The sequence below is a fragment of the Tachysurus vachellii genome, chromosome 1, assembly GCF_030014155.1.
Source record: "Tachysurus vachellii isolate PV-2020 chromosome 1, HZAU_Pvac_v1, whole genome shotgun sequence".
Lineage (NCBI taxonomy): Eukaryota > Metazoa > Chordata > Actinopteri > Siluriformes > Bagridae > Tachysurus > Tachysurus vachellii.
In genome coordinates, this window is record NC_083460.1 from 422,134 (window position 1) to 445,000 (window position 22,867).

At 36.4% G+C, this 22,867-nt stretch overlaps 2 protein-coding genes across 2 annotated transcripts in view; both read right to left on the reverse strand.

Moving 5' to 3' along the window:
- Positions 1-880: 880 nt before the first annotated feature.
- amer3 (APC membrane recruitment protein 3) lies at positions 881-20,323 on the reverse strand. Its single transcript, XM_060887258.1, has 3 exons — positions 20,272-20,323; positions 5,760-8,416; positions 881-1,368 (listed from the first exon to the last, which is right to left on the reverse strand). Exon 2 carries the CDS (start codon positions 8,393-8,395, stop codon positions 5,765-5,767), a length of 2,631 nt encoding a protein of 876 aa, XP_060743241.1. The 5' UTR covers positions 8,396-8,416; positions 20,272-20,323; the 3' UTR covers positions 881-1,368; positions 5,760-5,764.
- Positions 20,324-20,484: 161 nt separating this feature from the next.
- The window catches only part of atr (ATR serine/threonine kinase), a 26,919-nt gene continuing 24,536 nt past the window's right edge, over positions 20,485-22,867 (reverse strand). The window contains exons 40-43 of the mRNA XM_060865791.1: positions 22,221-22,374; positions 21,869-22,020; positions 21,418-21,523; positions 20,485-21,217 (exon numbers count right to left, since the gene is read on the reverse strand). Of these exons, the coding sequence (XP_060721774.1) occupies positions 21,044-21,217; positions 21,418-21,523; positions 21,869-22,020; positions 22,221-22,374 (586 nt within the window). The 3' untranslated portion in view covers positions 20,485-21,043. The remainder of the gene's footprint in view (positions 21,218-21,417; positions 21,524-21,868; positions 22,021-22,220; positions 22,375-22,867) is intronic.

Sequence of the window (22,867 nt, forward strand, 5' to 3'; positions counted from 1 at the left end):
GATTCACATGAGAAAAAACACCATGAAAACACTTCCACAAGAAATACGAGCAGATTCACGGCTACATTTAAGGCTGTTCACACTCGTCCTTTATCATTCCATAAACTCTGATATCACCTATAATCCTTCACAGCTTATATCAGCGTGTGTGTGTGTGTGTGTGTGTGTGTGTTATTGCTGTTTAAAATGTGCAATGTTACAGAAACTGTTTTCAGTTACATCCTTTATCACAGAGTGTAATGTGAGATGTGTTATAATGCTGTCACTCTTTCTCTTCACTCCAGATCAGCGCAGAGGAAACACACTGAGCTCTAAATATGCTGCTAACAAGCTAACATGCTAACTGTATAATCAACAATTCAGTTCTGACTAAAAAAGTGCTAAAAAAGTCTGAAACCCCCGGAGAAGGACAGCTGAATGAGAATTCACTGAATACACACACCCTCGCTCTGTGTGTGTGTGTGTGTGTGTGTGTGTGTGAGGGAGAATAAAGTTGTTGTTAAAGCATCTACTACATTCAGATCACGATAGCTAAAACACACACACACACTTTCTCAGTGAAATAAAGTTCCTCATTCGAGTTCAATAATCAAATAATTCAGTTTCTTATACTAAATTAAAGTGTACAATAAATTTTCCCAATAAAAACAATAAGTACTAAATTAATAATTGTAAACAAAAAAGTTGTAGATAAATAAATTAAAACAAATAAGTAGAGAGATACAATATAAAAAGAGTGTATAATAAAAAATAAAGTAAACCAAAATGAAAGGAACAAATCTTACAAATTAAAATAAAAAATTATTCTGCTCATATAAAATGTCAATAAAAAGGAGTAAAAAATACAGCTTTTATAAATAAAAAGGACAAACGTGCAGGTGGTGTTTAACATTTATATGTAGTTTATAGTTCTTTAAAAGATAAATAACTGAATAATAAATAAATGTAAAGTTTGTAAAAATCAGCAGAATAAAAATGAATAAAAGTAAATACTGAAGAAAAATAAAAATAAAGAACTCTGTTGAATTTGATCTTGTGCATGAACATACATTAATGACCTTCTTTAACAGGTTTAAACCCAGACGTACGACACAAACACACACAGTGGTGAGAATCTGCCTTTAGAAACGTTCTTCATAATGAGTGACTTACAGCAGAACCGCAGCAGAACTCTGGACCTGTCAGTGATCACAGAAACACTGATGTTCAGTTATTTATATCTACATTAAATTAAATCTGTTGATGAGGGAAGAGAAACGATGTCCTTATTCAGAGGAACAGTAACACTTTTTATTATAAATCTACATTCTGACAGCTGGTGAAATCATGAGCTGCCTGACAACGTGGCTGTGAAGCTGAGACGACAATCTGTGGAGAAAAAGAGCAGAAAATATTAAGAACCGTCTCAGAATAACGTGTGAAGGCTGATGATGATTTATACAATAAACAGAAAACATAAAGCTGCAAAAACATCGAGGAAACAAGTGACATCTGATTTCACACAAAAATAAACAGGCTGCACAAAAAACATCAGACCTCTCAGTGGATTATGGGTATTCAATGTCAGGGATGAACTCACACACACTCACACACACACACACACACACACACACAAACACACACACACACACACTCACACACACACACTCACACACACACACTCACACACACACTCACACACACACACACACTCACACACACAAACACACACACACACTCACACACACACACTCACACAAACTCACACCCACACACACACACAAATACACATACACACACATACACACACACACACACTCACACACACACTCATAAACACTCACACACACATTCACACTCACACACACACAAACACACACACACACTCACACACACACACTCACACTCACACACACACACAAACACACTCACACACACACTCACTCACACACACACTCACACACACACACACAAACACACTCACACACACTCACACAAACTCACACCCACATACACACAAATACACATACACACACATACACACACACACAAATACACATAAATACACACACACTCACTCACACTCAAACACAAATACACACACACTCACTCACACTCACACAAATACACACATACACACACATACACACACATATACACACACATACAGATACACACACACACACTCACTCACACTCACACACAAATATACATACACACACACTCACTCACACACAAATACACATACACACACACACACAAATACACACACACACACACACTCACTCACACACAAATACACATACACACACACTCACTCACACTCACACACAAATACACACAGACACACTCACTCACACACAAATACACACATACACACACACAAATACACACACATACAGACACACACACACACAAATACACACACACACATACACACACACACTGCACATTGTGCTCATGGCCGTTAGGATCAGTCCTCAATGGACTTTATGAGCAGATGAAACAGTGTGTGTCTTTATTTCTGCTCTGAATGAGGCTCAGTCTGTCTCACTACACACCTGCTCATTAACTCATTAACACTGCTGTAGTGTTCTGTTCCCTTACCCTCTGGTTAGAGTTTATACTATGTGTTATATATAGAGTTTATATTATCTGTGATATTAATTCTCTACATTTTATTTTTTTGTTTGAATAAAATAAACCGAACACCATCTCTAACACTCAGGTCAGTACAGATGATCAACACTGCTCGTAAATGTAAAGGACAGCAGTGCCACCTAGTGGCAGAAAATAAATAAATAAATAAATTAACCCTTATGTATGCGTCGTGACATTTGTGTACATCAGGGGGCGCAGTTTACCAGAACTTTCTCTGTGGTTCAGCAAATGGAATGATTTCTTGTGACAAGCCTTTATTTGACATGTACTTTAGAGAGAATTTTCACCAGGTCTTTCATTTTTTGTGTACAAATTTAACACCCTTACAACATTAAAAACATTCACAATTAATAATTTGTGTGGGTGCAAATCTATTGCATTTAAATAAATAAACAAATAAATAAATACACCGATTTATTCACGTTTGTCTTTTTTATAAGTTAATACTCTCATTCTCTCTCTCATTCATCTTCTACTGCTTATCCGAACTACCTCGGGTCACAGGGAGCCTGTGCCTATCTCAGGCGTCATCGGGCATCAGTGCCAACCCATCGCAGGGCACACACACACACTCTCATTCACTCACACACTCACACACTACGGACAATTTTCCAGAGATGCCAATCAACCTACCATGCATGTCTTTGGACCGGGGGAGGAAACCGGAGTACCCGGAGGAAACCCCCGAGGCACGGGGAGAACATGCAAACTCCACACACACAAGGTGGAGGCGGGAATCGAACCCCCAACCCTGGAGGTGTGAGGTGAACGTGCTAACCACTAAGACACCGTGACCCCCACAAGTTAATACTGCATTAACAAAAATGCCAAAACAATAAAAATATGTTAATAATATATGTAAAAACTTAAATGAACCCAATCATACTTTTACAAAGTCTTAGTGTTCATTACAAAAGTTTTCCTGAGCTGATTTAGATGTGTAATTTAGATCAAGGTCAAGATTTTTATTTGTCACACACAGTTATATAGGGCATATATAACCAGCAGTGAAATGTGAGTCACGTCTGCTCCATGGACATTGCACATTGCACTTATTAATGTTGAATTGCTTCAGCTGACAAAAGAGAAAATTGTGGAATCTGAACTACAGCCTTCATGGAAGTCATCAGGTAAAAAAGAGTTCAGACGGAAGCAATAAAGGCAGAAAAGTGGCTTCAGGGGAGACTAATGAATGACCATCAGGACAGAATGAATGAGCCGTGTGTAAGAGGCAGCAGGAGAGTGCAGTTAGACAAACAGCGTGATGTCTACAGAATAAAAGAACTGTTCCATTTTTTTACTTTTTCAGGACTTATCAATAAGTTCAGAGCCAATTTAAACAGAAAGTTCTCCATTATAAACACATTTTTCCTGCTAATCAGATGAAGTACCGTCCCACATGCTGACCGCTTCATGGTGTTCAAATGTTCTTTAAATCTGAATTCTGAGAAGCTAATAATTACAATTAGACTCAAACCTGTACAGTTTAAGGGCTAAAAACGTGCCTTTGTCCATGGTGAATGTCCAACGTCTCACTGATTCCCCTATTCAACAGCACAGAATCCACAGATATCGTAACCATAGCAACATTAATTTCCCAGCTAAAGCATGTTCATTGCGGACCGTGAGATTTGTGTTATTTAAACCTGCAGGCTGTGAATCAAAAAACTTCTAATCAATAATAACAAAAAAAAAAACAAGGCTTTTAAAATGTAAAGATCTTTAAGGATGATGAAGAACTAACTAAAGTCCAGAGTCATCATCACTCTGTGATTATTACATGAGTGTATTATTACATATTATGTAATATATTATTACAATATTACATTATTACATATTACTCTGTGATTATTACACAACGATGCTTTATTTCACACGATGTCACGACCCTGTTTATTTATTTCATTTGTTTCGTATGTTTTCGTAACATTTTCTTTCTGCTTTTCCAATTTTTGGTTATTTATTCGAGTCACAGCGGTGGTCAAATTATAAATGTATAAAAATAAAGTTTAAAAATAATCTTTTTTATTCACAAAAAAAATCTACAAGTGAATCTGTGTCTTTTTCTCAGTTCTCTTCTCGTTCAGCTGCACAAATAAAAAGACTAATAATAGATAAGACAAGACTACTGATGTCCTAATTACAGATTCAGCACTAAGTGTATTATTATTCTCCTAACACACACACACACACACACACACACACACACTTTTACAGGGTTTGTGCCCTGACATCAGACCTGAGCTCTGTTTATACTCATCAGATACAGAAATAACAGACGATTTTATAAATAAATGCTAAGGCATTTATACAACTAACTCTATTAACTAATTCATACAACTAACTCTATTAATGCTAATGTTCACTAATGTAACTGTATGTGACAGAAGCACAAAGGACAAAGTCACTTATCTCCCTGGAGCTGTGAGGACGTCATCATGTGTCCTGTACAGGCTTCACTACTCCTCTGACCCTCTATAGTCTACATCAGGGGACAGAAATCTTTAAAGCAGTCACGTGGCTAAAGGCTTTTATCCCAACACAGAAGGAGTCACAGCACATTCCACTCTTTCATTCACTTCATCTGAGTCTCCAGTCACTTAATACTTGTGCCACCAATTTGGCTGTAATAAAAAACTGCAGCTATTCAGACCTTTCCTGAAAAGATTTGAAGACCCCCTACTTTATATCATTAATATCAAGCAGAAAAGCCGAGTGTAAGGTTTGAATAAACCATGGTGTGTCTCCATGTACACTAAAGGTCACACAGTTGTAAGTCATATAAATCATCAAGCAAAAAAACTCCAGGTAAATTACCGCAGCCCCAGTGGCAACACCTCCTGAAGAATTCAATATATTATCAGCACTAAGATTCAAGAGGTAGCTAAAGGTTAAAGGGAAAAAACCAAATATATCCATGAGCTGTCAAATCACACACTTTTGTCTGGTTTTTTAGAAATCCATTTTTCTGGGAATGCTAAAAGTCCCCCTTTGCGTTCCTATTAAGAACTGGATAAAAGAGCTGGTTGAGGTGTGATATGTGGAAACAGAAGACCCTGTGGGGTTTCAGAGCATTGGATTAAAAACACTGCTATAACTAAAAGTGGACATAACAGCACCTGCTTTATTTCTTTATCCTGCATCTTCGTTCCATCTTCTTCTCTTCTAACGTGACGCAGTCTGATAAACCGTCCCGAGTCACCGGTGGTCTCCTGTCTCGTCGCAACCTTTCACACGTTTTTTCTTTGACCTTGACGGTATTGCAGTGCTCTTTTTTAGAGTAATAAGAAGAGGTAGCACTTGTGAGAGGAAGAGAAGTTGGCCTTGAAGCTTGAGATACATCAGTGACCTTCAATGAATTATTTTGTAGGTAGCATCGATTCTTGTAGGTTTTCAGACCTGAACTGTCTGATTTGTTGTCTGTGATACGGGATGGTTTACACGCAACATGACTGAGACTGTCTGGGACATTTGTATCATCACACACTTTTCCTGATACATTCCCTTTCTTCCTGGGCTTGGACTTCATGGTAGCATCTTTCCTTGGATAGTTATCACTTCCTTGATTGGTGATAGCTCTTGTTTCGTGATCAGAAGGATCTTGATGCTGGTTAAACTTCAGAGAAGACATCTGATTAGCACACTGCTCGACTAGTGAAAGAATACTTATGTCACTCGCTATAGCGCAACTGCTACTTGGAGACGGAAGCAAGGTTTGGGGACTTCCTGTGAGCTTAGCTTGGTAAAGATGGGCACGAGGCCACAACTCTGATGTCTTTATTTGCTCAATGAAGGAGGTACATGAATTGCACAGATGCAGCTCCTTGGCACCGTGTTTCAGGGAAAGCTTGCAAGATTCACAAAGAGATTCTTTCTTTATGGCCAGAACAAACAAGGAGCTAGTTCCAGAGTCAGGAGAATGTCCTACTGGAGACTCCGTATCCGTGTTGGGTGTCGATACCGAGTTGATATTGAATATCCGGAAGCATAGGTGACTTGTTGGGGTCCTGGTTTGGCTCTCTGGTGTTGTAACAACTCCAGCTTGGAGTTTCATTGTATCCCATGACAGATGCTCAGCATCTACTTGACATGGTTTGCTCACTTTAAGGTCAGTTTTGTTGTCTCTACCATGAGCAGTCCTCAGAACTGCTTTACTTGGGACCTTTTCAAGTTGTGTTTGAACTTCTTCTTTGTGGAATACATCTCTATTACTGCCTGTACTAATCACTGGAGTTCCAAAATCTGTTTGGTTACCCTGGATTGCCTTATATTTCATCCAGTTGACGATGCCCATAGCCAGGGAAATCTCTGTATCACAAAGCTTCAGTAAGCAGTCCTTTCCTACCCAGTTGCTCTGGAGAAAGTCATGGCTAATGAAGTCTACTGACAGAGGAGGTGCCAGATTCTCTTCTGATCCGATATGGAAGCTGTACATGGACAAAGGAAGGTCTGGACTTGGCAGGCCAATGATGCTGCTCAGATCCATTTCATCATCAAAAACGGGGGATATTTCTGCCTCATTGTGGTCATAAAATAACTCATAGAGAGCGTCTCCACTGTAGGTGTCCCTAGGGAACTTTCTGGAAAAAACTGGTGTTAGAGACTGACCAGTGTGATCTTCAGCAGAAACACCATCACAGTAACCCTCATCACTGGTACTTTCTTGGTTCTCACTTTTTGGTGTCACTGTCTGATTTTCTTGTCCTGTAACATTTGGGTACACTGTCTTGTTTGAGGAGGGTGTAGAAGTTGTATTTGTTTCTTTACCTGAACTTTGATTAAAAAGACCGGTCCCATTGATTGTATCCCACATTTCAAACAAGTCCAAAACTTCAGGATGAGAAGGTGATGCTAGTTGCTCCATACCACCCTGAAAGGCAACCAGACTTCGCTTTGGAGTTTCACTGGTATCCCTGTTTGTTTTAAGTTTTGGCATCCCTTCAAGAGAGACCAGATATTCCTCATCTGCAAATATCTCTCCACAACCAGCTTGAGAGCCGAAGCTTTTCAGTGACAGAGCATCCTCACTTACGTTAGCACATCCTTCGCTCCAGGAGTCAGAATGTATATCGTACGTTTTGTGAGACGTTCTAGATTCACGACATTTTATAGACTTCTTAGTTTCTTTCTTTGTTGGTCTACAGTCATGGCATGGTGGACATGGTGGACATGGTGGACATGGTGATGCTTTCTCACTGTTCTGCTTTTTGTAGACAAAAAGGTCTTTGATGGTCTTTTTAGGCTTCCTAAGAAAGATCCTTTTCTTTGGAATGGACTTGGCTATGGAAGGTACAAATGGCACTTGAGGTGTCAGATTGTGGTAATCAATGATGTCCCGATTGTTGGCAGATGTATTCTGATTTTTATGTAACAACTGATGATTTGCACCAAATCCAGGCAAGCTAACACTGTTAATAAGCCTGGCGTGATGGCACACAGATGGTGCCCATGCTCCATCTCTGTTCTCAGGACTTACTGGGATATCTGGTCCAATTTCCATCATACAGTCATGAGTTCTGCTCTTTTTATCATGACTCCATCCATCTGAGAGACTGGGACTGACCTCAGGGGAAGAAATGTCCAGAGTATTTGGGGACAGTAGATTCTCTGAGGACATATTTAGATTGCTTTCACTAACAGTTACGTGACCCGAGGTGTGAGAAGAGTCGTGTCCTCCGGTGTACTGATCTATACTTGTCTCAGTTTTATGACTTTTGTCCCCTTGAGACTGTTTTTGTTTATTTGACACTTCCATATTGCCAAGTCACATTCATAACTGCAGAGAAGAGACAGAAGACAGAGAGAAGACAAAAGTAAAATTAGTGATTTTTCATGTAACCTTATAGTGAATTTTGCTCGAATGTGGGATTTATAAACAATGGAATTTGGAGACAAATAACTAAAAGATAAGAATAAAACCAACATTTTGCTGAATTGCCATCTTGCCTGTGTTCGTTATTTTTTATTTTTCTTCAGCTCTGTTTTAATGCTGCTAATTTAATCATGTATTCATGATTAACCCTTACATTAACCCTAACATTAGCCCTTTATTTAATGATTGTTTGTTTGTCTGGTTTTGAATTTTGTCCATGAGAATGAGATTTAATCTCAAACAACAAAGAGACCTGCAATAAATGTCAATTTAAATCTAATCATAGATTTTTTATATAAAAATCTTTTAAACATGTTAAAAATATTTATTTAAAGAAGGAATATCAATTTTAAATAAGAAAAAATGCTGGAGGCTGAAGGTACAAACTAATTACACATCACACTGCTGTAATATTCATTTTAAACATTACGTAGTATTGAACGTGAGTGACATCACTGTTGGTTAAGTTCATTTAAGAAGCTCTTTATTAATTATATATTTAATAAAATAAACATTATCTTCCATATTTTCAGATCCAATTTTTAAAAACATTATTGAAGGTTCTGCTGGAGGCCTAATGGTCCTACATACAAGTCTATCTTTTCATCAAAATCGAATTCATAAGTCATTGAGTGAAAAACACACAGTGTCACACTATAATGTGTTTATATTATATAGTGCACAGTGTCACACTATAATGTGTGTATATTATATAGTGCACAGTGTCACACTATAATGTGTGTATATTATATAGTGCACAGTGTCACACTATACTGTGTGTATATTATATAGTGCACAGTGTCACACTATAATGTGTGTATATTATATAGTGCACAGTGTAACACTATACTGCGTGTATATTATATAGTGCACAGTGTCACACTATAATGTGTTTATATTATATAGTGCACAGTGTCACACTATAATGTGTGTATATTATATAGTGCACAGTGTCACACTATAATGTGTGTATATTATATAGTGCACAGTGTCACACTATAGTGCGTGTATATTATATAGTGCACAGTGTCACACTATACTGTGTGTATATTATATAGTGCACAGTGTCACACTATAATGTGTGTATATTATATAGTGCACAGTGTAACACTATACTGCGTGTATATTATATAGTGCACAGTGTCACACTATAATGTGTGTAAATGTAGTGCACAGTGTCACACTATAATGTGTTTATATTATATAGTGCACAGTGTCACACTATAATGTGTGTATATTATATAGTGCACAGTGTCACACTATAATGTGTGTATATTATATAGTGCACAGTGTCACACTATACTGTGTGTATATTATATAGTGCACAGTCACACTATACACTATAATGTGTTTATATTATATAGTGCACAGTGTCACACTATACTGTGTGTATATTATATCGTGCACAGTGTCACACTATAATGTGTGTAAATGTAGTGCACAGTGTCATACTATAACGTGATTATATTATATAGTGCACAGTGTCACACTATTATGTGCGTATATTATATAGTGCACAGTGTCACACTATTATGTGTGTATATTATATAGTGCAGTTACACACTATAATGTGTGTAAATGTAGTGCACAGTGTCACACTATAATGTGTGTATATTATATAGTGCACAGTGTCACACTATACTGTGTGTATATTATATAGTGCACAGTGTCACACTATAATGTGTGTAAATGTAGTGCACAGTGTCATACTATAATGTGTTTATATTATATAGTGCACAGTGTCACACTATTATGTGTGTATATTATATAGTGCACAGTGTCACACTATTATGTGTGTATATTATATAGTGCACAGTTACACACTATAATGTGTGTAAATGTAGTGCACAGTGTCACACTATACTGTGTAAATGTAGTGCACAGTGTCAGACTATAATGTGTTTATATTATATAGTGCACAGTGTCACACTATAATGTGTGTATATTATATAGTGCACAGTGTCACACTATAATGTGTGTAAATGTAGTGCACAGTGTCACACTATAATGTGTGTATATTATATAGTGCACAGTGTCACACTATTATGTGTGTATATTATATAGTGCACAGTGACACACTATAATGTGTGTAAATGTAGTGCAGTGACACACTATAATGTGTGTATATTATATAGTGCACAGTGTGACACTATAATGTGTGTAAATTATATAATGCAGTGTCACACTATAATGTGTGTATATTATATAGTGCACAGTGTCACACTATAATGTGTGTAAATTATATAATGCACAGTGTCACACTATAATGTGTGTAAATGTAGTGCACAGCGTCACACTATAATGTGTGTAAATGTAGTGCACAGCGTCACACTATAATGTGTGTAAATGTAGTGTACAGTGTCACACTATAATGTGTGTATATTATATAGTGCACAGTGTCACACTATTATGTGTGTATATTATATAGTGCACAGTGTCACACTATAATGTGTGTAAATGTAGTGCACAGTGTCATACTATAATGTGTTTATATTATATAGTGCACAGTGTCACACTATACTGTGTGTATATTATATAGTGCACAGTCACACTATAATGTGTGTAAATGTAGTGCACAGTGTCATACTATAATGTGTTTATATTATATAGTGCACAGTGTCACACTATACTGTGTGTATATTATATAGTGCACAGTGTCACACTATAATGTGTGTAAATGTAGTGCACAGTGTCACACTATTATGTGTTAATATTATATAGTGCACAGTGTCACACTATTATGTGCGTATATTATATAGTGCACAGTGTCACACTATTATGTGTGTATATTATATAGTGCAGTTACACACTATAATGTGTGTAAATGTAGTGCACAGTGTCACACTATAATGTGTGTATATTATATAGTGCACAGTGTCACACTATACTGTGTGTATATTATATAGTGCACAGTGTCACACTATAATGTGTGTAAATGTAGTGCACAGTGTCACACTATAATGTGTGTAAACGTAGTGCACAGTGTCACACTATAATGTGTTTATATTATATAGTGCACAGTGTCACACTATTATGTGTGTATATTATATAGTGCACAGTGTCACACTATAATGTGTGTAAATGTAGTGCACAGTGTCATACTATAATGTGTTTATATTATATAGTGCACAGTGTCACACTATACTGTGTGTATATTATATAGTGCACAGTCACACTATAAAGTGTGTAAATGTAGTGCACAGTGTCATACTATAATGTGTTTATATTATATAGTGCACAGTGTCACACTATACTGTGTGTATATTATATAGTGCACAGTGTCACACTATAATGTGTGTAAATGTAGTGCACAGTGTCACACTATTATGTGTTAATATTATATAGTGCACAGTGTCACACTATTATGTGCGTATATTATATAGTGCACAGTGTCACACTATTATGTGTGTATATTATATAGTGCAGTTACACACTATAATGTGTGTAAATGTAGTGCACAGTGTCACACTATAATGTGTGTATATTATATAGTGCACAGTGTCACACTATACTGTGTGTATATTATATAGTGCACAGTGTCACACTATAATGTGTGTAAATGTAGTGCACAGTGTCATACTATAATGTGTTTATATTATATAGTGCACAGTGTCACACTATTATGTGTGTATATTATATAGTGCACAGTGTCACACTATTATGTGTGTATATTATATAGTGCACAGTTACACACTATAATGTGTGTAAATGTAGTGCACAGTGTCACACTATAATGTGTTTATATTATATAGTGCAGTGTCACACTATAATGTGTGTATATTATATAGTGCACAGTGTCACACTATACTGTGTGTAAATGTAGTGCACAGTGTCACACTATAATGTGTTTATATTATATAGTGCACAGTGTCACACTATACTGTGTGTATATTATATAGTGCACAGTGTCACACTATAATGTGTGTAAATGTAGTGCACAGTGTCACACTATAATGTGTGTATATTATATAGTGCACAGTGTCACACTATAATGTGTGTAAATGTAGTGCACAGTGTCACACTATAATGTGTGTATATTATATAGTGCACAGTGTCACACTATACTGTGTGTATATTATATAGTGCACAGTGTTACACTGTAATGTGTGTAAATGTAGTGCACAGTGTCACACTATAATGTGTGTATATTATATAGTGCACAGTGTGACACTATAATGTGTGTAAATGTAGTGCACAGTGTCACACTATAATGTGTGTATATTATATAGTGCACAGTGTCACACTATAATGTGTGTAAATTATATAGTGCACAGTGTCACACTATTATGTGTTTATTATATAGTGCACAGTGTCACACTATAATGTGTGTAAACGTAGTGCACAGTGTCACACTATAATGTGTTTATATTATATAGTGCACAGTGTCACACTATTATGTGTGTATATTATATAGTGCAGTGTCACACTATTATGTGTGTATATTATATAGTGCACAGTTACAGACTATAATGTGTGTAAATGTAGTGCACAGTGTCACACTATAATGTGTGTATATTATATAGTGCACAGTGTCACACTATACTGCGTGTATATTATATAGTGCACAGTGTCACACTATAATGTGTTTATATTATATAGTGCACAGTGTCACACTATACTGTGTGTATATTATATAGTGCACAGTGTCACACTATAATGTGTGTAAATGTAGTGCACAGTGTCACACTATAATGTGTGTATATTATATAGTGCACAGTGTCACACTATTATGTGTGTATATTATATAGTGCACAGTGACACACTATAATGTGTGTAAATGTAGTGCAGTGACACACTATAATGTGTGTATATTATATAGTGCACAGTGTCACACTATAATGTGTGTAAATGTAGTGCACAGTGTCACACTATAATGTGTGTATATTATATAGTGCACAGTGTCACACTATAATGTGTGTAAATTATATAGTGCACAGTGTCACACTATAATGTGTTTATATTATATAGTGCACAGTGTCACACTATAATGTGTGTATATTATATAGTGCACAGTGTCACACTATAATGTGTGTATATTATATAGTGCACAGTGTCACACTATACTGTGTGTATATTATATAGTGCACAGTGTCACACTATAATGTGTGTATATTATATAGTGCACAGTGTCACACTATACTGCGTGTATATTATATAGTGCAGTGTCACACTATAATGTGTGTATATTATATAGTGCACAGTGTCACACTATAATGTGTGTATATTATATAGTGCACAGTGTCACACTATACTGCGTGTATATTATATAGTGCACAGTGTCACACTATAATGTGTGTATATTATATAGTGCACAGTGTCACACTATACTGCGTGTATATTATATAGTGCACAGTGTCACACTATAATGTGTATATATTATATAGTGCACAGTGTCACACTATAATGCGTGTATATTATATAGTGCACAGTGTCACACTATAATGTGTGTATATTATATAGTGCAGTGTCACACTATACTGCGTGTATATTATATAGTGCACAGTGTCACACTATAATGTGTGTAAATGTAGTGCACAGTGTCATACTATAATGTGTTTATATTATATAGTGCACAGTGTCACACTATAATGTGTGTATATTATATAGTGCACAGTGTCACACTATACTGCGTGTATATTATATAGTGCACAGTGTCCCACTATAATGTGTGTATATTATATAGTGCACAGTGTCACACTATAATGTGTGTATATTATATAGTGCACAGTGTCACACTATACTGCGTGTATATTATATAGTGCAGTGTCACACTATAATGTGTGTATATTATATAGTGCACAGTGTCACACTATAATGTGTGTATATTATATAGTGCAGTGTCACACTATACTGCGTGTATATTATATAGTGCACAGTGTCACACTATAATGTGTGTATATTATATAGTGCACAGTGTCACACTATACTGCGTGTATATTATATAGTGCACAGTGTCACACTATAATGTGTGTATATTATATAGTGCAGTGTCACACTATACTGCGTGTATATTATATAGTGCACAGTGTCACACTATCATGTGTGTAAATGTAGTGCAGTGTCATACTATAATGTGTTTATATTATATAGTGCACAGTGTCACACTATTATGTGTGTATATTATATAGTGCACAGTGTCACACTATACTGCGTGTATATTATATAGTGCAGTGTCACACTATAATGTGTGTATATTATATAGTGCACAGTGTCACACTATACTGCGTGTATATTATATAGTGCACAGTGTCACACTGTAATGTGTGTATATTATATAGTGCAGTGTCACACTATACTGCGTGTATATTATATAGTGCACAGTGTCACACTATAATGTGTGTAAATGTAGTGCACAGTGTCATACTATAATGTGTTTATATTATATAGTGCACAGTGTCACACTATTATGTGTGTATATTATATAGTGCACAGTGTCACACTATAATGTGTGTAAATGTAGTGCACAGTGTCACACTATAATGTGTTTATATTATATAGTGCACAGTGTCACACTATACTGTGTGTATATTATATAGTGCACAGTGTCACACTATAATGTGTGCAAATGTAGTGCACAGTGTCATACTATAATGTGTTTATATTATATAGTGCACAGTGTCACACTATTATGTGTGTATATTATATAGTGCACAGTGTCACACTATACTGTGTGTATATTATATAGTGCACAGTGTCACACTATAATGTGTGTAAATGTAGTGCACAGTGTCACACTATAATGTGTGTATATTATATAGTGCACAGTGTCACACTATTATGTGTGTATATTATATAGTGCACAGTGACACACTATAATGTGTGTAAATGTAGTGCAGTGACACACTATAATGTGTGTATATTATATAGTGCACAGTGTCACACTATAATGTGTGTAAATGTAGTGCACAGTGTCACACTATAATGTGTGTATATTATATAGTGCACAGTGTCACACTATAATGTGTGTAAATTATATAATGCACAGTGTCACACTATAATGTGTGTAAATGTAGTTCACAGCGTCACACTATAATGTGTGTAAATGTAGTGCACAGTGTCACACTATAATGTGTTTATATTATATAGTGCACAGTGTCACACTATAATGTGTGTATATTATATAGTGCACAGTGACACACTATAATGTGTGTAAATGTAGTGCACAGTGTCACACTATAATGTGTGTATATTATATAGTGCACAGTGTGACACTATAATGTGTGTAAATGTAGTGCAGTGTCACACTATAATGTGTGTATATTATATAGTGCACAGTGTCACACTATAATGTGTGTAAATGTAGTGCACAGTGTCAAACTATAATGTGTGTATATTATATAGTGCACAGTGTCACACTATACTGTGTGTATATTATATAGTGCACAGTGTCACACTATAATGTGTGTAAATGTAGTGCACAGTGTCACACTATAATGTGTTTATATTATATAGTGCAGTGTCACACTATAATGTGTGTATATTATATAGTGCACAGTGTCACACTATAATGTGTGTATATTATATAGTGCACAGTGTCACACTATACTGTGTGTAAATGTAGTGCACAGTGTCACACTATAATGTGTGTATATTATATAGTGCACAGTGTCACACTATAATGTGTGTATATTATATAGTGCACAGTGTCACACTATACTGTGTGTAAATGTAGTGCACAGTGTCATGCTATAATGTGTTTATATTATATAGTGCACAGTGTCACACTATAATGTGTTTATATTATATAGTGCACAGTGTCACACTATAATTTGTTTATATTATATAGTGCACAGTGTCACACTATAATGTGTGTATATTATATAGTGCACAGTGTCACACTATAATGTGTGTATATTATATAGTGCACAGTGACACACTATGTGTGTAAATGTAGTGCACAGTGTCACACTATAATGTGTGTATATTATATAGTGCACAGTGTCACACTATTATGTGTGTATATTATATAGTGCACAGTGACACACTATAATGTGTGTAAATGTAGTGCAGTGACACACTATAATGTGTGTATATTATATAGTGCACAGTGTCACACTATAATGTGTGTAAATGTAGTGCACAGTGTCACACTATAATGTGTGTATATTATATAGTGCACAGTGTCACACTATAATGTGTGTAAATTATATAATGCACAGTGTCACACTATAATGTGTGTAAATGTAGTGCACAGCGTCACACTATAATGTGTGTAAATGTAGTGCACAGTGTCACACTATAATGTGTTTATATTATATAGTGCACAGTGTCACACTATAATTTGTTTATATTATATAGTGCACAGTGTCACACTATAATGTGTGTATATTATATAGTGCACAGTGTCACACTATAATGTGTGTATATTATATAGTGCACAGTGACACACTATGTGTGTAAATGTAGTGCACAGTGTCACACTATAATGTGTGTATATTATATAGTGCACAGTGTCACACTATTATGTGTGTATATTATATAGTGCACAGTGACACACTATAATGTGTGTAAATGTAGTGCAGTGACACACTATAATGTGTGTATATTATATAGTGCACAGTGTCACACTATAATGTGTGTAAATGTAGTGCACAGTGTCACACTATAATGTGTGTATATTATATAGTGCACAGTGTCACACTATAATGTGTGTAAATTATATAATGCACAGTGTCACACTATAATGTGTGTAAATGTAGTGCACAGCGTCACACTATAATGTGTGTAAATGTAGTGCACAGTGTCACACTATAATGTGTTTATATTATATAGTGCACAGTGTCACACTATAATGTGTGTATATTATATAGTGCACAGTGACACACTATAATGTGTGTAAATGTAGTGCACAGTGTCACACTATAATGTGTGTATATTATATAGTGCACAGTGTGACACTATAATGTGTGTAAATGTAGTGCAGTGTCACACTATAATGTGTGTATATTATATAGTGCACAGTGTCACACTATAATGTGTGTAAATGTAGTGCACAGTGTCACACTATAATGTGTGTATATTATATAGTGCACAGTGTCACACTATACTGTGTGTATATTATATAGTGCACAGTGTCACACTATAATGTGTGTAAATGTAGTGCACAGTGTCATGCTATAATGTGTTTATATTATATAGTGCACAGTGTCACACTATAATGTGTTTATATCATATAGTGCACAGTGTCACACTATAATGTGTTTATATTATATAGTGCACAGTGTCACACTATAATGTGTTTATATTATATAGTGCACAGTGTCACACTATAATGTGTGTATATTATATAGTGCACAGTGACACACTATGTGTGTAAATGTAGTGCACAGTGTCACACTATAACGTGTGTATATTATATAGTGCACAGTGTCACACTATAATGTGTGTAAATGTAGTGCACAGTGTCACACTATAATGTGTGTATATTATATAGTGCACAGTGTCACACTATACTGTGTGTATATTATATAGTGCACAGTGTCACACTATAATGTGTGTAAATGTAGTGCACAGTGTCACACTATAATGTGTGTATATTATATAGTGCACAGTGTCACACTACTGTGTGTATATTATATAGTGCACAGTGTCACACTATAATGTGTGTAAATGTAGTGCACAGTGTCACACTATAATGTGTGTATATTATATAGTGCACAGTGTCACACTATACTGTGTGTATATTATATAGTTCACAGTGTCACACTATAATGTGTGTAAATGTAGTGCACAGTGTCACACTATAATGTGTGTATATTATATAGTGCACAGTGACACACTATAATGTGTGTAAATGTAGTGCACAGTGTCACACTATAATGTGTGTATATTATATAGTGCACAGTGTCACACTATAATGTGTGTAAATGTAGTCCACAGTGTCACACTATACTGTGTGTATATTATATAGTGCACAGTGTCACACTATACTGTGTGTATATTATATAGTGCACAGTGTCACACTATAATGTGTGTATATTATATAGTGCACAGTGTCACACTATAATGTGTGTAAATGTAGTGCACAGTGTCACACTATAATGTGTTTATATTATATAGTGCAGTGTCACACTATAATGTGTGTATATTATATAGTGCACAGTGTCACACTATAATGTGTGTATATTATATAGTGCACAGTGTCACACTATACTGTGTGTAAATGTAGTGCACAGTGTCACACTATAATGTGTGTATATTATATAGTGCACAGTGTCACACTATAATGTGTGTATATTATATAGTGCACAGTGTCACACTATACTGTGTGTAAATGTAGTGCACAGTGTCATGCTATAATGTGTTTATATTATATAGTGCACAGTGTCACACTATAATGTGTTTATATCATATAGTGCACAGTGTCACACTATAATGTGTGTATATTATATAGTGCACAGTGACACACTATGTGTGTAAATGTAGTGCACAGTGTCACACTATAACGTGTGTATATTATATAGTGCACAGTGTCACACTATAATGTGTGTAAATGTAGTGCACAGTGTCACACTATAATGTGTGTATATTATATAGTGCACAGTGTCACACTATACTGTGTGTATATTATATAGTGCACAGTGTCACACTATAATGTGTGTAAATGTAGTGCACAGTGTCACACTATAATGTGTGTATATTATATAGTGCACAGTGTCACACTACTGTGTGTATATTATATAGTGCACAGTGTCACACTATAATGTGTGTAAATGTAGTGCACAGTGTCACACTATAATGTGTGTATATTATATAGTGCACAGTGTCACACTATACTGTGTGTATATTATATAGTTCACAGTGTCACACTATAATGTGTGTAAATGTAGTGCACAGTGTCACACTATAATGTGTGTATATTATATAGTGCACAGTGACACACTATAATGTGTGTAAATGTAGTGCACAGTGTCACACTATAATGTGTGTATATTATATAGTGCACAGTGTCACACTATAATGTGTGTAAATGTAGTCCACAGTGTCACACTATAATGTGTGTATATTATATAGTGCACAGTGACACACTATAATGTGTGTAAATGTAGTGCACAGTGTCACACTATACTGTGTGTATATTATATAGTGCACAGTGTCACACTATACTGTGTGTATATTATATAGTGCACAGTGTCACACTATAATGTGTGTATATTATATAGTGCACAGTGTCACACTATACTGTGTGTATATTATATAGTGCACAGTGTCACACTATACTGTGTGTAAATGTAGTGCACAGTGTCATGCTATAATGTGTTTATATTATATAGTGCACAGTGTCACACTATAATGTGTTTATATTATATAGTGCACACTGTCACACTATAATGTGTGTATATTATATAGTGCACAGTGTCACACTATACTGTGTAAATGTAGTGCACAGTGTCACACTATAATGTGTGTATATTATATAGTGCACAGTGTCACACTATAATGTGTGTATATTATATAGTGCACAGTGTCACACTATAATGTGTGTATATTATATAGTGTACATTATAGTGTACATTATAGTGTACATTATATAGTGTACATTAGTGTTAATAACCGCACTGTTTATACACCAGTGAGACGGAATGCGGCTCAATTCGGGCGACAAGCTGGAGCGAGTGTCGTGAAATGGCGTGAAATGGCGTTGGCTCAGAGCTCATAAACATGTGTAATAAACGCGTGTAACATTAACATTAACATTCATTAACACTACAGTGTCTGAGACACAGTACACAGTGACCGCAGGATTAAAGTCTCCATACCTGAAGTGTCAGGAACTGCTGCACGCGCGCGGATGAGGGACCTGGGTGCAATGTGGGAAGCCAAAGGGTTCAGACGCGTTTAGTATTTATTAGTGTGTACAAAGTGTAGGTTGTGTTTAATGTCATGTCATGTCATGTCATGTCATGTTATGTCATGTCATGTATCTACAGAAACTTTAGTGTCTTTGTGCTTTATAGATTAGATATACATGGTTGAGGGTGTGGCAAATTGTCTTACTTTATTGATTTGACAACATGACAGACAACATTTTGTGTTACAAAATGAAATAAATGAACATATAGAAAGTGATGTGGACTTCAACCGGGCTGTGGCACTAAAATACAACATACAGAAGGAAAATAAACAGAAATACTAAATTATTTACATTTATTTTGACCAGTAAATAAACACAGAACGGTAAAGTTACGTCATCAGTGACATCACACACAACTTTAAACCAAAAAGTTCACACACAAATGTTCTCTCATTACAGTTTAATGAAAGATTCTGTAAATAATCATGTGTGAAATGTTCGATTTTCACTTCCTTTCACTCCTTCCGATCCAATTACAATACCAGCAGGGTGTTGTATAACACATGTAGGTGTTGAAGCTGGTTCACATTTAAAGTATTTTTAACCTAGAAAAAAAAATTCTCTTATACAAATCAACATTTTTACAAAGAGAGAAAAATAAAAAAAGCCAAAACAAGAAAGTGCAGCAGTAAAAATGATCAAGAAACTAAATGAGTGTCAGACAATCGGACGGCGAGTCAGAGGTACGGACCCCAGCCCAGGTACATGAGACACAGCAGGTTATCGTCTGTGGCCTCCTGAATGAGGTAGTGAACGTGACCCTCGATGGACAGCGGCAGTCCCATCACTTTATTCCTGTTCTTTATCACACCCTGGAGACGCTGATCAATGTCCAGCACATGGGTTTTAGCCTGAAGAAGAACAATATGGACAAATAAAAATAAAATAAAATAAAAAAAAAAAAAAAAATCACAAGACCTTATACGAAACATTTATTTAAGACAAGCATCTACACTGAAATCCTTTAAACTGTGAGAAGTGTGTAAATGTAACACACAGAGGTTTATCACCGTCTACATACAGAAACATACAGAAAGAGTATTTTAATCACCTTCTCATTGACAATTTCTCCGGACTCGTTGGCCTGCGTTTTTGAAGGACCCTTCACTGGTTTACTCCATTCCACTAAAGGGTCGTGGAGGAAAGTCTTCAACACACTAGGATAAAAAAATATTTCATAAGAGAGCAAATAAAACATAAACCTAACTATTCTACTCTAATTTAAACCTTACAGGTTTTTCCATTTCAATCTATTGCAGATGTTATAAAATTGTATTTATAAAACTCTTTCTACATAATCTCCATTTTGTTCAATACAAGTGTTCCAGCATCCAGTGAAGTTGTCGGTTTAAATACTGCATGTATTTTCATCCGGTTATCAATACACTCGGAGCTCGTTAGTAAAACACGGGACAGTATAAAATGATTTAGTTGATCAGATATCATACAACACCTCAGGACCCCACAGCATCACAGTGAGTTTTAATAAATGTGTTTTAAACCTCATGAGCGACTCTCTCTGGTCCCTCATGAGTCTCAGCGTGACCTCACAGGCTTGTCTGAAAAGCCCCTCGGTTCCCATTGGCCCCATGGCGTGCACCATGTTCTGCGTGAGCCGGAACGGTACGACCTCAGGAACGTCGAAGGTCTCTCCCTGAAACAACACAACGTTCCAGTTTAAACACACAAACCTCCTGATGTCACAGCTGATATTACAGTTTTTACTTCACATTATTTTCTATCACAATTCATTCAGTTCACTTTATTTACATGCTGATGAAATTTTACACCAATGATGAAGAACTTCAGTGTGCACAATAAAATAATCAGAGCTAATTTCACACACACACACACCTTGTTAAAGAGACAGTTGAAGTCAACGTGAACACACTCTCCGGTTTGGGAGTCAAACAGGATGTTTTCCCCGTGACGATCTCCCAGACCCAGGACGTAACCCACCATGGACATGACCGCTGTGGAGCGGCAGTATGCAGACCTGCTGTTGTACCTGTGAGCCCATACACACACAAAGGCGCACACACACACACACACACACAGGGGCGCACACACACACACACAGGGGCGCACACACACACACACGTGCGCGCGCACACACACACACACACACACACAAAGGAGCACGCACACACACACACACACACAGGAGCACGCACACACACACACACACAGGGGCACGCACACAGGGGCACGCACACACACACACACACACACACACAGGGGCACGCACACACACACACACACACACACACACACACACACACACACACAGGGGCACGCACACACACACAGGGGCACGCACACACACACACACACACACACAGGGGCACGCACACACACACACACACACACACAGGGGCACGCACACACACAGGGGCACGCACACACACAGGGGCACGCACACACACAGGGGCACGCACACACACAGGGGCACGCACACACACACACACACACACACAGGGGCACGCACACACACACACACA

Coding starts and splice junctions, on each gene's coding strand:
- amer3 (XM_060887258.1), bottom strand. CDS start 8,395: ATGGAAGTGTCAAATAAACAAAAACAGTCTCAAGGGGACAAAAGTCAT.